The sequence below is a fragment of the Mobula hypostoma genome, chromosome 16 (genome assembly GCF_963921235.1).
Source record: "Mobula hypostoma chromosome 16, sMobHyp1.1, whole genome shotgun sequence".
NCBI lineage: Eukaryota > Metazoa > Chordata > Chondrichthyes > Myliobatiformes > Myliobatidae > Mobula > Mobula hypostoma.
Window position 1 is genome coordinate 11134746 of NC_086112.1, and position 16181 is coordinate 11150926.

The 16181-nt window shown below is 40.9% G+C and overlaps 1 protein-coding gene across 3 annotated transcripts in view; it reads left to right on the forward strand.

Annotated features, from left to right (window-relative positions):
* The window catches only part of LOC134357219 (EGF-like repeat and discoidin I-like domain-containing protein 3), a 294825-nt gene extending 284639 nt beyond the window's left edge, over window positions 1–10186 (forward strand). For all 3 annotated transcript variants that reach the window (XM_063068512.1, XM_063068511.1, XM_063068510.1), the window contains one exon: window positions 1584–10186. In XM_063068512.1, coding sequence (XP_062924582.1) covers window positions 1584–1730 — 147 coding nt within the window. In that variant the 3' untranslated portion in view covers window positions 1731–10186. The remainder of the gene's footprint in view (window positions 1–1583) is intronic.
* The last annotated feature ends 5995 nt before the right edge of the window (window positions 10187–16181 follow it).

The window sequence follows — 16181 nt, forward strand, 5'->3', positions numbered from 1 at the left end:
GTGCCTGCTTAGTCCCCTGATCAGGGGCATGCGAAGCCATGGGAGCAGGTGGTGGATGGTCGTACGAGCAGCTGGTGCATATTACGTCCTGATTATGTGACCACTGATGCCAGGTAGACAATCTCTGCAATACTGATAATTTGGGGTTGCCTGTCTTGTAAAGACACTGCCCAGAAAAAGGCAATGGCAAACTATTTCTGTAGAAACATTTGCCAAAAACATTCATGGTCACCATTATCACCTACGCCAAATGACTCTGCGCATAACGATGATGAGTGTTTACCCTAGGTTCAGAAATCTGATGGCAGAAGGGAAGAAGCTGTTCCTAAAATGTTGAGTGTTGATCTAAACCATCATTTCTTTTTCCCTTTTCACAAATGCTGCATGAGTTCCAGCATTTTCTTCTCTAATTGCAGCTCATTTTCTTGCACAGCCTGGAGACTTGGAAATATTTCATGTCTTAGCTGCAGCACCAGCACCAAACCTACCACACCCCACTAGTCAGTGCCTGCCAAGCAGAAAGGACTTTGAACATAAGACCATAAAATTTAGGGGCATAATTTAGCCATCTGGTCCATTGAATCTGCTCCATCATTACGTCTGATTTATCATCCCTCTCAACCCCATTCTCTTACCTTAACCCTTTAATCTTTGACACCCAACCTACCTCCAATTTAAATACACCCAAAGACCTGGCCTTCAAAGCTGTCTGTGGCAATGAATTTCTCAGATTCACCAGCCACGAGTTACAGTAATTTCTCCTCATCTCTGTTTCAAAGGTAAGTCCTTCTATTCTGAGGTTGTGCCCTCAGGTCTGAGGCTCCCCCTCTGTAGGAGACATCTATACCCCTCATAATTTCTTATAGCTCTATCAAACCTCCTCTCAATCTGCTACATTCAAAGGAATAAAGCCCTATCCTATTCAATCTTTCCTTATAACTCCAGTCCTCCAGACCCAGCAACATCCTTGTAAATATTCTCCGTACTCTTTCAATCTTATTTACATCTTTCCAGTAGGTAGTAGCCAAAACTGCACTCAATACTCCAGATTAGGCCTCACCAATGCCTTACATAAATGCTACTGCTATGCAGTAGGAGAATTACTCTGTCCTAGGGAGGGCTATGTAGGACGGCAGATTAGGGTTAGGTTGATCTTAGAACAGGTTAAAAGATGGTCACAACATCAAGGACATAGGGTCTATACTGTGCTGTGGTGTTCTATGTTCTATTACAACACCACATGTAAGATCAGAGTTCGAATCTCACCACTGTCCTTAAGGAGTTAGTACATTCTCCCCGTGAGCACGTGGATTTCCTGTAAAATTCCAAAAGAAGTGTGGTTAGGGTTGGTAAGTTGTAGGCGTATGACGTTGGCACTGGATGCACAACGACACTTGCGGACTGTCCTAAGCACAATCCTCGCTGATTGGATTTGACACGAACAACGCATTTCACTATATGTTTCAACGTATAGTCATGTAACAAATAAAGCCCATCTTTAATCTACTGGTAAAAAACTTAGGTTGATGAGTATTATATTACAGTCCAGTCAGTAATAATGTTGTTTTTTTCTCATTTGGCAGGTTTTCCAAGGTAATTTTGATAATGATACACACAGGAAAAATGTAATAGATCCTCCCATCTACGCACGATATATTAGGATCTTGCCCTGGTCGTGGTATGGCCGGATCACTCTGCGGATGGAATTACTGGGATGCACAGAGGAGTGATAGTGGACGGTGGTCACTGACAAGAAAGTTATCACCGTACGACTAAATCTCAACAAAAAAAAACTGCACAAACCTGTAAGATACTGGAGGGTTTTCACGAACAAGTTGTTCAGATTGTGATAGGCATGAATCGTTAGGTGGTCTCAGCCTGCTCTTTGTCAGACTTTCATACGGTGATTTTTCTTCCTTAGAAGTTTATTTTCCTGTGTTTTGTTTATTTGTATATAATGAAATAAAACTTGTGCAATTACAAACCTTAACCCACCTCCCTTCTCCCCAAGTTTGATTAATTTGCATTTAAACTAATATTTCTAATAATTATTCCAGGTGCCATTATTGCATCTTATTTATTGTCAATTTCAAAAAGTTTTATTTTGGCTGTTAAGAATGAAATGGTTTTCAATCGTTTCAGTTTCACTTTGTCACTATAGTCAGGCAGTAAAACGACTGAGCACTGATAAAGCTTTCTATAGGGTGTACCTGTCTCTTATTGTTAACAGACACTGAAGATTTCTTTAAAGGCGTCTTTTTCCCTAATTTCATTAACATATGCTTACAGACTTACCTACATAAGATCAATAGATATATGATTCTGTATGTATGGGGGCTCATACCTAATATGCTAATAAAGGAGCCCAGAAAAGCTAATTAGTTACTGCAGTATATCAAAATAATTAGGCAATAAATTTTATTAATTCCTGATTACACAAGACAATAAATCCCTGAACATACACTCAATGGTCACTTTATTAGGTACAGGAGTGGAACTTGGTGTGGTCATCTGTGCTGTAACACATCCATTTCAAGGTTTGACATGTTGTGCATTCAGAGTTGCAGATCTGCACACCCCTATCACCTTCTTGTCAGCTTGAACCATTATGGCCATTCTCCTCTGACCTCTCTCCTTATCAAAGTGTTTTTGCCCACAGAACCGTTGCTCACTGGATGTTTCTTTTTGTTTATCGCACTATTCTCTGTAAACTCTAGAAACTCTTGTGTGTGAAAATCCCAGGAGATCAACAATTTCTGAGATACTGAAACCACTGTGGCTGGCACCAACAATCATTTTACAGCCAAAGTCACATAGATCACATTTCTTCCCCAATCTGACGTTTGATCTGATCAACAACTGAACCTCTTGACCATGTAAGCATGCTTTTATGCATTGAGTTGCTGCCACCTAATTGGCTGATTAGATATTAGCATTAACAAGCAGGTGTACCTAATGAAGTGGCCACTGAGAGTACAACATAACAATAAAATTAATGCTTGAGCGCACGCCACGCCTTTTTGGAGCTCATTCAATGATACCAAATTTTATCATTTTTGTGCAGCATGTTTGTATTGCCAACCTAAGTTATTCTGTTGCAATTTTTATTTTTAATAAAAAAAGCAAATACCAATATAGCAAAGAAATAGAGGGCATACGGAATGCTGTTGTAATAATTATTAAATGTGGATTTCTGTTGGACACAAGTTGTTTGTCCTAATCTGTTCAGTTCAGTTATGATTCAGATAAACGTGAGGCGGCCTCTGTATATCAATGAAGACATAACTATGATGTTATTGTAAGTTACTCATTTAAGCCATTTACTGTTTAGTGACTTGATGTACACACACAGTTTTGTCAACTTTGCCTCAGTGCTTATATATGCAATTCAGCAAAAGTCATCCAAAATTTACATCCATGTAATTTCACTGTGATTCAGGTGCTGTTGTATCTCTCGCTCAGAAATGACCTGTCGGTGTTATAAATATCATCACAGATAATCTCTACTTTTAAATATTAATGTCCACTTTGTTTAAAGCTCTTTTATTTCTCACTAAAACACAATGGGCGATGGGGAGAGTTGGGTAGCACGGTAACGTAGTGGTTAGCACAACACTTTACAGGCGACCTGGGTTCAATTCCCACCGCTGCCTGCAAGGAGTTTATACTTTCTCCCCGTGAACACTTGGATTTCCTCCAGGTGCTCCAATTTCTTCCCACAGTCCAAAGACGCACCGATTGACAGGTTAATTGGCTATTGTAAGTTGTCCCATGATTAGGATGGGATTAAATCGGGGGCATGGCTCTAAGGGCCTTTTCCACGCTGTATCTTAATAATAAATCATCCTCAACTCCACTAAAGCCCAGAGTGCATAGAGCAAGGTATCCCAATCTGCAGTCCACGGACACCTTACTTAATGGTGTTGGTCCATGGCATAAAAAAGAATAGGAACGCCTGGCATTGAGGCAAATCGATAGTATTGTGTACTGAGAGAGGAAAGAGAATAATCCTTCTTCTCTGGGATTCCTGAATTATTCATTACATATGTGTTTATGTTACATATATAGTTAATATTAACAACATCAACTGCGTGTTTTAAATGTGCATCATATCCGAAATCCTGGGGGATGTCTGGCTCAGGTATATCTGTGGAGAGGAATAAACAGTCAACGTTTCAGCCCAAGTCCATTCATTAGAGTGGAGGGTCTTGGGCCAAAATGTCAGGTCTTTATTCCCCTCCATAGATGTTGCTGGACCTGCTGAGTTCCTCCAGCATTTTATACGTGTTACTCTGGATTTCCAGCATCTGCAGAATGTCTTGTGTTTTAAGTGTGCATCACTTTGTTGTAAGCTGAAGTAAACCATGTGTTTGGCAGTTCTGTTAGTCGTTGCCTTTGTCTATGAAGAAACGTTTGCACATGATATGCTATCTTTTATTGCTTCCACACTCTATGTGCACAAAGCTGTAACACTGCTTGCAAAAATATCAGATTGGAAGTTTCAGTCACTTTTATCCTTTTAAATGTTCTGCAACAATAATTGTCATATTTTCCTGGTTAAATGGAAAAACTCCAAAGCTTGAGTAATAGCAAGAGTCAGTAGCTAGTAAACTGAAAGACACACGATTTTATTTTTGATTTGGAAATGAAGATTGTTGACCTGTTGTAACACTCCTGTGTTTTTGGCTCACCATTATTATGCCATGTCACACTCAGTGGCTGCATTATTAAGTACCTCCTGTACCTAATAAAGTGGAAAATGAGTGTTTGTACGTGGACTTCTGCCGCTGCAGCACAACCTCTTCAAGGTTTGACATGCTGTGCGTTCAGCGATGCTCTTCTGAACACCATTGCTCTAACACGTGGTTATTTGAGTTACTGTCACATTCCTGTCAGCTTGAAGCAGTCTGACCATTCTCTCCTGATCTTTCTCATTAACAAAGCATTTTCATCCTCAGAAATGCTGCTCGCTGAATTTTTGTTGTTTCTCACACCATTCTTTGTAAACTGCGTGAAAATTCTGGGAGATCAGCAGTTTCTGAGATACTCAAACCACCCCGTCTGGCACCAACAATCATTCCTCAGTCAAAGTCACTTAGGTCACTTTTCTTCCCCATACTGACGTTCGGTCTGAACAAGAACTGTACCTCTTGACCATGTCTGCATGCTTTTATGCATTGAATTGCTGGCACAGGATTGGCTGATTAGATATTTACATTAACGAGCAGATGTCCAGGTGTACCTGATAAAGTGGCCGCTCTGTGTTGATAGATAGAAATGCATCTCCAGCCAATAGTGCTCAATGCTTGACACTGCCATCTTGGTGATTTGCCTTCTGCCTCTTAAATTCATTCCATTGAAGTCAATGTTAGTAATTGTTTAAACGGAATATTTTCACAGCATAAAGAAATATATTAATGCTGACTTGCAAGTATCAATTGTTAATTTTTTCCCCAATTAATATGACACATACAAAGCACATTTCTGTTCAGGACTAAATCTTGCTTCAGAAATGTTGATGCCTTTTTCAGATGTCTTTGCTATTGGCCTTTTGGTTGAATAGGTCAAATTTTCCAAGTATCTGTTGAGTAGAAATATGCAGGTCTCAGCCATACCATGGTTAATATGAGGGGAGCTTAACTTTAAAGTGATTGGAGGGAAGTATTGGGGGGGTGATTCAGAGGTAGATTCAGAGTGTTGGGTCCATCTAACGTGCGCTAGGGATGATGGTAGAGGCAGATACATTAGGGACATTTAAGAATCTCTTAAATTGGCATGTGGATGATAGAAAAATGGAGGGTTATGTAGGAGGGAGTGCTTAAATTTCACGTTGCCACATATGAGGCTGCTAAACAGGGTAAGATATCATGATATACAGGAAAGACACTAACATTACCTGACTGGCACAAGGCAAAGAGTGGGAATAAAGGGAGCCTTGTTGGGTGACTGAATTCTGGGCCAAGTAGCCTAGTTCTATTCCTATGTCTTACCGTCTAAGTTGATTTTAGAGTAGGATAAAAGGTCAGCACACTGTTGCAGGCTGAATGGTCTGCGCTGTGCTGTCACGTTCTACGCTCTACATCTCATTATCCCTTCTCTCTGCCTTTTAAAAAAAACTTCAGAAAATATATCTCCACTTTGTTGCTTTTCCACAGGAACTATTGATCATTTATGTGAGAAATGGGGAAAAAAAAGTATTTTACCACCATGTGTAAGGCTATATGCATTAGTGACTAATGGGGCAGCACTGTAGCATAATGGTTAGCACGACACTTTACAATACCAGTGGCCCAGGTTCAATTCCCACCGCTGTCTATAAGGAGTCTGCATTGTTCTCCCTGTGACCGCGTGGGTTTCCTCCAACGTTGGGCGTTGTAAATTGTCCTGTGATTAGGCTAGGGTTAAATCAGGAGGTGCAGCTCAAAAAGGGCTGAAAAGACTTATTCCACGCTGTATCTCTAAATAAATAAATAACTAAGAGCAGGGAGGCCAGAGTGCCTTGATTCATACAAGAATGGTGATCAAAAGTGATGCTTCTGTTATTTTTGTTATTTAGAGCACAGTAACAGGCCCTTCCAGCCCAATGAGCCTGGGCCGCCCGATAACACCCATGTGACCAATTGATCTACTAATCCCTACGTCTTTCTTTTTCAATCTTTTTATTAGTTTCATAAAATATAAACATGACATAATAGTAGTACAAAGTTATTGGGAATATATTGATATAATTAACAAGAGTAATTATAAAGCCAAATAATACTTAATTCACAAAACTCCCAATCATATAGGATAACAATGAATAATATAGAACAAAGAAAAATATCTAGAAAAAAATACCCCTACGTCTTTGGAATGTAGGAGGAGACCACGTGGTTACAGGGAGAACATACAAGCTCCTTGCAGACAGCTGTGCAACTGAACCCAGATCAGTGATGTTGTAGCGTTGTTACAATTACCACTATGCTACTGTACCATCCTATAGATATATTTTGTAATCACATAATCCACCCTCCCCCACTTTGAAACAATTAGAACAGAATAGAGCTTTATTGCCACTGCTCAAGAGAACAAGACCCTGGTGCTACTACTAAAAGACTGCAGCTGAAACCATTAAGGGAGACACGAGGGAACGTTCTTTCAGAAACTGAAGGAATCCAGTTTCTTCCACACATTATTTATCAGAAAAAAGCTGCTGGGCTTATGCCAACAAAGTTATGAAAAACATTTCAAGAGGTAGAATGAGGCTTTACAAAATTGTCTGTATTAATGAAGAAAGGTATTTTTGATAACACTTTGAAGAGAGCAAGTAGAGCTTTTAGGGCATTAAAATCCAAAGTTATCTTCATTGCAAGAGTCTTTGAATATTTCGGTTCTGAGAAGGAGGGAATAAATGTGCTCCACCATCAAGTTCACACAACCACACCGTAAGAAAGGATGCACAGCTCAGAATCTGACAGAATAGGCCACAGCTGTTTATTTGGCACCACTAACCCTACTCATTCCCCACAACCCAGACTACTTCTTTTCCCCATGTTATATGTATTTTCTCCATGTCCTCCAGTTTCCTCCCATATTCCAAAGACGCGCAGGTTAGGGTTAGTGAGTTGGAGCACTGGAAGCATTGTCCTGCTTGTGTTGTACTGTCGAAAATGACGTGCTTGCTATACATTGCTGCGTTCTGCATTCTGCCAATCATTGTGGGCATGCTATATTGGCGCCAGAATATGTGGAGACACTTGCAGGCTGCCCCCAGTACATCTCTAGTTTGTGTTAGTTGTTGATGCATTTCACTGTGTGGTTCAATGTACATGCGGTAAATAATATTAATTTGGTCTTTATGTCCACCCCTCCCTTTTTGGAAAGTTGCAATTAACATATTCCACATCAAGAAAACTTATTGCATGAATTTTCATTCCTCTATAGTTCCATTTTGAAAGTTTTAGTTAGAATGGGTTGTCTAGCCACTTACCGTACTTCAACAGGAAGTCTCTGCCCTCTGACCTTTGACTCACCAGCTAGTGGAATTCATTTACTCCCCTAAACCAGCTCATAATTTTCAACCAACAACCTGATGGCTTAAAAATTGAGTTCTCTAACTTCCTGTAATTTCTCGCCCCTCCGCCTTCTCCCTTTTACTGGTCCCCATTCTGGCTCCCTTCTCACCTCTTCTATTTTCCTCTCATGCCCATCACCTCCCTCTGGTTCCCTTCCTTCCCTTTTTTCCATTGTCCAGTCTCCTATCAGATTCCTCTTTCTTCTGCCTTTTGCCTTTTCCACCTTCCACCTGCCACCTCCCACCTTGTTATTCATCCTCCCTCCCTCCCTCACCCACTCCACTCCCCTCCCCCTACTCCTGGTCTCATGTATCACCTGCCAGCTTGTGCTCCTTCCACTCTCCCCATCTTCTTATGCTGGCTTCTGCCTCCTTCCTTTCCAGTCCTGTCCTGAGATGTCGACTGTTCATTCCCCTTCATAGATGCTGTTTGACCTGCTGAGTTCCTCCAGCATTTAATGTGTGCTACCCTGGATTTTCAGCATCTGTAGAATCTCTTGTGTTTATAACGTTATACCCATTGCTCAGACAAGCAATAAAAATATCAAATTATTCGATAAACTTGGCCACAGAAAAGAAATGTTAGGATTATGCTTCTCTGATGAGTATACTGAATGGAATTTCCAAAACTTCCTCAGTGGAAAACTCAGGGATACTTTTGCTATTTATCACAGGCTTCTGTTGATCTCTCACTGAATTTGCTCCAGATTATTGACAGAACTCTGATAAAAATCACTGATAGATTATACTAGTAAAGAGATATTTTAGGAAATATGTCTATCTGCAATAAAATCTCTTGAAATAAGAATAAACTGCAGATGCTAGAAATCTGGAATAGCGGGTAACACTGTGCGGGTTAGCAGGCTAGAAGAGAGAAACAGAATTAATATGGCAGGTAGAAGACTTCATCTTTTCTTGAAAACGGTGAAAAAGTACTTTAATAGTGCACTATGCAGAGTCAAGAAAGAATATATGCATAAAAACAAGAAAGTCTGCAGATGCTGGAAATCCAAAGCAACACACACAAAATGCTGGAGGAACTCAGCAGGTCAGGCAGCACCTGGAAGTGAATAAACAGTTGACGTTTTGGGTCGAACCCTCCTTCAGGACAGGATATACGCATAGGCACTCAATGGTGACTTTATTAGATTTCTCCTGTACCTAATAAAGTAGCCACTGTGTGTAAGTTCTGCTACTGTGGCTCATCCACTTCAAGGTTCAACGTGTTGTGCATTCAGAGATTCTCTTCTGCACACCACTGTTCTAACAGCTGGTTAGTTGAGTTACTGCTATCTTCCTGTCAGCTTGATCCAGTATGACCATTCTCCTCTGACATCTCCCTCTAACAAGGTGTTTTTTTTTTGTTTTCACACCAATTTCTGTAAACTCTAGAGACTCTTGAGCATGAAAATCCCAGAAGATCAAAAGTTTCTGAGATGCACAAATGACCCTGTCTTGCACCAACAATCAGTCCACAGTCAAAGTCACTTGGGTCACATTTCTTCCCCATTCTGATGTTTGGTCCGAACAACAACTGAACCTTTTGACCATGTCTGCATGCTTTTATGCATTGAGTTGCTGCCACATGATTGGCTGATGAGATATTTGCATTAATGAGTGGGTGTCCAGGTGTACTTAATAAAGTGGCCACTGAGTGTATTGTGCACAAACAAAGATCTCTTGTGAATTGCTTCACGATATCCTATCAGTTTCCCCTACAATGGTTATCATTAAAGATTGCAAATGTAGTAACCAATCCGATCAAGCAATTTATGCAAAATATTTAAATGAAGATATATTAGTGTTCTGTAATTTATTCCTTGGGAAATACTGATGCTTATGTTACAATAAATCCCTGCAGAGGCTGACTTTCCCTCTGAGAACAATGAGATAAGATTTCAACTTGATGGGCTTCTTTTATTGTGTGAATGGCAATTATATCTCAGAAATGTGGCTTAACAACAGTCAGTAAGTTAAAACAGCATAAGTTATTTAATAGGGATGAAATAACCACTGCAACCTTAGTGACTGTGTAATAATACTCATGTTTTTTGTATTAGGCTCCAGATCTGATGGTTAATGCAAAATCAGTACAAGCTTGTATGTTCTTCAGATTAACAATAAATCTTTGAAACATCCACATTTCAGAAAATACGTTTCATATATTGATTCAGAGATAATGGTTTGTGATTGTAATTGCATACTTAAATCTGTTCAGTGAATTCTGCATAGTAATATATGAGATGATGTCCTTAGATTCATACAGCCTTTCGGTTCATCATTTTCAGTCTGACCATCGAGTCCTGCACATACCAATCCTCTTTACCAGCACCTGGTCCACGGTCTACCACCTGTACTACAACCTCGCTATAGCCTTGGTAAACTGCATTCTGATTCAAGTGTTTATAGGCAAAGAGTCAGAGAGCACTACTTCACAGAAGCAGGACCTTCAGCCCATCTAGTCTGTGCTGACCTGTTATTCTGCCTGGTCCCATCAACCTGCATCTGGACTACAGCCCTCCATCCCCCTACCATCCACGTACTTATCCAAACTTCTCTTAGATATTGCAGTCAAACCCACATCCACCACTTCTACTGGCAGCTCGTTCCACACCCACATCACACTCCAAATGAAGCACACACTCCTCCTCCAGGTTTCTCTTAAAATATTTCACCCTTCGTCCTAAACCTATAACATGTAGTTCTATTTTCACCCACCCTGCCTGCATACATTCACTTTATCTATACCTGTCATAAGACCTCCTCTCATTCTCCTGTGCTCCAGGGGATAAAATATGAACCTATTCAACCGTTCCCTATTACTTAGGTCCTCCAGTCCCTCCAACACCTTTTCAAACACGCTGAATGAAAAATAAACCTTTTCCTCAGATCCCTTCTCAATCTTACTTCTCATCTGAAACCTACTCACTCTCCCATGGAAAAGGACTTCCAGCATCTGCAGAATCTCTAATGCTTGTGATTTGCTGTTCCACTGCAAAGTCTCTTTGAGGTATGGTTACCCTAAGGAACTTTAAACCCTCTCTCACAGCTTTTTCTCAGCCCTTTACCTTTTCCACATATCACCTTCCAGCTTCTCACTTCATCCCCTCCCCCACCCACCTGCTTTCCCCTCACCTGGTCTCATCTATCACCTGCCAGCTTGTACTCTTCTCCTCCCTCCCCCCACCTTCTTGTCCTAGCTTCTGCCCTCTTCCTTTCAATCCCAAAGAAGGGTCTCACCCCAAAACACCACCTGATTATTCCCCTCCGGAGATGCTGCCTGACCTGCTGAGTTCCTCCAGCATTTTGTGTGTATTGCTTTGGATTTACAGTGTCTGCAGAATTTCTGATGTTTATGCTTTGTATTCCGTCCTCTGGCCATGCTTCTCATAATTCTGTCTACGTCTGTCAGATTCCCTCCCAGCGTCCCTGCTTCAAACCAAGCCTATTGAATCTGCCCTCCTAACTGAAACACTCCGTCACATGCAAATCTTCTCTGCTCCTTCTCTAGTGCAATTTTGGTCTCCCTATAGCATAGTGACTGAGTAGCATATAATCGTGCCGCACGGTAGCATAGTGGTTAGCACAATGCTTTACGGTACTATTGACCCAGGTTCAATTCCCGCCGCTGCTTTAAGGAGTTTGAACGTTCCCCTTGTGACCGCAAGGGTTTCCTCCGAGTCCTCCAGTTTCCTCCCACAGTCCAAAACACTAGATTAATTAGTCATTGAAAATTATCCCATAATTAGGCTAGAGTTAAATTGAGGATTACAGAGTGGTGCGGCTTGAAGGGCCAGGGGGGTTTGACTGTGCCGTATCTCTTTCTTTCTTTATAAATCTTTTTATTGATTTTAAAAAAAGCATAAGTACATAAATACAGTCAAGAGGAGAATTAGTTCAAATATATATATCAGTAACAATATAAACCAAGATTAAGACAAACGTTGTCAAAATCATAGATATTGTTAAACTAGTGGAAATATATAATAATAAAAAAATGAAAATAACAATTCTCCTCTGATCAGTTTATGAAGAGAAAAGAAAAAACATTGGGTTTTAAATGAAAAGAAAAAAAAACCCACTACACTACAATAAAACAAAAAAAAAGGGACTGGCAGTCCATTTTGAGGATATGACCGAAATAAAAGAAAGAATGAAAGACTTTTTGATCAAATCTAAAACTTCGAAAAAAAAAGATTGAAAGAGTAATAAATCAAATTAAATTAAAATATTGGATAAAAGGTCGCCACATTTGCTCAAATTTAAAGGATGTATCAACTGTCCGACTTCTTATTTACTCTAAACTTAAACAGGACATAATGGAGGAGAGCCAGTAAAAGACCGTAGGTGGGCTATATCTCAATAAATAAAATAAAGAAGTCAATACTCGACAATGCCAGACTAAGTTCTCCTTGCTCTTATAGTCTAAACCCTGGCTAGTAAAGGTAAGCATTCTGTGTTCCTTCTTCACCACCCAGTCTAGCCTAGAATTTTATGTTTAGTTCTGTTTACCTCATTATAGGAAAGATGTGGAAGCTTTAGAGAGGGGGCAGAGGTTAGCTGCCTGGATTAGAGAGCATGTCTTACAAGGATATGTCGAGCAAGCTAGGGCTTTTCTCTTTGGAATGAAGGTGGCCGTAAGACATAGGGGCAGAATTAAGCTATCTGGCTCATCGGGGCCGCTAGTCTACTCCGCCGATGAGGAGGGTGTGAGGTGGATGAGAGGTGATTTGATAAAGATCTACATAATGATCAGAGACATCATTCAATGGCTCCATTTAATATTAGAGAATGTATACAATTTACAAACTGAAATTCTTACTCTTCACAGACATCCTCGAAATAGAAGGAAACCCCCCCAAAGTGTGAATGACAGAAAAAAAGATGTAAAAACCCCAAAACCCCCTGCCCCCTCCCACGCACAAGCAGCATCAACCCTGCCCCTCCCCAAATAATTTTAGCATAAAACATCAGCATTCCCACCACCCACCATGCAAGCAACATCATAGCCCCCAGAAAGAGACCATGGTCTACAGTCCATCAAGAACTAACTGTTCACTCCAACATTTCAACATTGCACAGACTCTCTCTCACACTAACAAGGGAGAGACTCCTTCAACAGGGACATGGGAGACAAAAGTCGCTATTTTGATGTTATGGTCAGTCTGAAGCATTGTTTTTCTATTTCGAGTTCCCCGACTCGAAAATTGGCAAATTACCAAGTGTAGAGCCCTCCAACAGCCACTCTCGCCGTCTTTGACTCCCACTAAACCTCAGTATGCGACACAGGCAAGAACCCATGTCCACAGGGCCACGCAGGCCCTGAAGTCACCTGACTTCAGGCTGGACCTGGACATACCGAAACGCAGCCAATCAGTGAGCTTCAAGAATGGGAACATGCCGTCACGCAGAACCATCGCTGTAGATCAAAGATTCTGATAGGACCCCAGCCACCCTGAAAAAGAAAATAGAGACATTGGAATAGGAAGAATATAACTGTGTCACTGATGAGCTGGGAGAAGTCACCCACTGGTGCCATCTTTAGCTCCACCCACAGATTGAGTGGGGAGCCAAGGACTTTTTTCCCAGGGTGGAAATGACAAATAATTTGAAGGTGATTGGTAAAACGGCTAGGGGGATGTCAGATGGAGAATGGTGGCTGTACGGAACGAGCTGCCGGGCGTGGTGGTGGAGGCAGATACATGTGAGACATTTAAAAGGCTTATAGATAGGCACATGGCTGAAAGAAAAACGGAGGGCTTTGTGGGAGGGAAGGGTTAGATCAAGGGTCCTCTACCTTTTTTATGCCATGGACCTTTAAGCAGGGGAGCTGTGGACCCCAGAATGATGTTAGAGTAGGTTAAAAGGTCGGCGCAACATCATGGGTCATGGGTCACTGTGCTGTAATGCTCAATGTTCTATGTTGATTCGACCTGTGCTGCCATCTTGAGAGATCTCCTCACCTGTCCACTAACATCCCTTTGTTGCTCAATACAGACCTGGTCCTAGTTGAGTTTACCGGCATAAAAATAATCCCCTGATGAGTCTCCTGGATGCACTTTTTAAGATTCAACCTCCTCTCATCTGGAATACCAGTTAATGGTGGAGGTTGAAATCCCCTTCTGCTACCTCATCCACTTTACATCCCTCAGGTGTATTTGTACCAGGTTCTTCCATCCATTGGTATTGGTACTTGTTTGTCATTGTCAGATGTACCAGGATATAGTGCAAAGTTTGTCTTGTTTACTGTTCATACAGATCACGTCATCAGACAGTGCATTGAGCTCGAAAAAGTTAAAACAATAACAATGCAGAAAGAAGTGTAAAAGCTACCAAAATAGTGGTGTGCGGGTAAATGATGAAGTGCAAGATCATAATGCGATGGATTGTGAGGTTAAAAGTCCTACTAATGGTATACGAACTCCGTTCAAGAGCCCGAAGCAGTTCTTGAGCCTGGTAGTTGTATCTTCTGCCTGATGGGAGATGGAAGAAGAGAGACTGTCTGGGTTGGGTATCTCTACCAAAGTCAGGCTAGCACCTTTCTTTCTGCTCCAATTAAATTTTAAACAGACATACAGTATAGTGCAAAATTCTTCAGCACATATATACAGCTAGGGTGCCTAAGACCTTTACACAGTACCATAGTAATTTTATGTATTGCACTATAATGCTGCCACAAAAAGAAAATCATGGCATAATTGAGTGATAATGAACCTGATTCTGTTATGTTTAGAATCGAGTCACCTTACCTGGTGTCTCAGGGCTGGGCGTGTCTGCACTCACACCACCCTTCACCCCTGGCACTCCTCTGCCACCTGTCCCACACCCCTCCCGCGGTGCTCCAACCTCACCATTCCCAACATCCTTTACTCCCACCTGTGTTACAAACTCGCTCTCTGCTCCACTTTGACAAATAGAGGACTGTGCAAACATCTTATACAACTTAGTGATATATATGAGACTAAGACTTTTGCACAACACTGTACTCCTTTAAAACAGAGAACAGTGACTTACTTGCAGCCAGTCAAGGAAGTGACTTACACTCAGAGATCACTTTATTAGGTACTAGAACAGAGTGTTGTCTTCTGCTGCTGTAGCCCATCAATTTCCAGGTAAATGTTTTGTGTATTCAGAGATGCTCGTTTACATGCCACTGTTGTAGTGTGTGATTATTTGAGTTACTGTCGCCTTCCTGTCAGCTTGAACAAGTGTACCCATTCTCCTCTGACCTCTCTCATTAACAAGGCGCTTTTGTCTACAGAACTGCCACTCTCTGGATTTTTTTTTGTTTCTCACACCATTCTCTGCAAATTGCAGAGACAGTTGTGTGTGAAAATCCCAGGAGATCAGCATTTCTGAGATACTCAAACCATCCCATCTAGCACCAACAATCATTCCAAGGTCAGTCACTTAGATGACATTTCTTCCTCATTCTGATATTAGGTCTAAACAGCAACTAAACCCCTTGACCATGTTTTTTTATGCATTGAGTTGCTGCCACATGATTGGCTGATGAGATATTTGCATTAACGAGCAGGTATACAAGTGTACCTAATAAAGTGACTACTGAGTGCATTTTCCTCAAGGCACTTGGAATCCATCTTCCAACGGAACTCCTGGCACTAAATGTAATGACAATATTTTCATGACCTTAAATCTCCTCCATAATTAAATATTTCAGGCACGATGCTCACTGTCATGAGCTATTACAGAAGTCAGTACACTATCACTGCCTACAGCAAAAAGAAAAATGACACTAATCCTTCGCAAATTTTCAGGGTTGTTTCAAAAGCGCTTTTGCAATAAATAGGTCACTTTTGAAGTACAGCAGTATTAATCAACTTGTTTAAAGGAAGACATCAATCTAATTCTTAATAAAGGATGCTTTGTCAAGAGAATTATTATCCTGATGGCTGCACGTATTAAAGTATCTGCACATACACTCATGTTCTTCGACAATGATGACAAACTACTTACTTGCACTGAAAAATCTGGTGGAATTGCACATCTGGCTGGCTACCTTGGTTCAGTTTTCTAAATCTGCTCAATCCAAAACCCAACAACAGGTTGTGTCAACAACAGGAATTCTGCAGGTGCTGGAAATTCAAGTAAAACACATAAAAGTTGC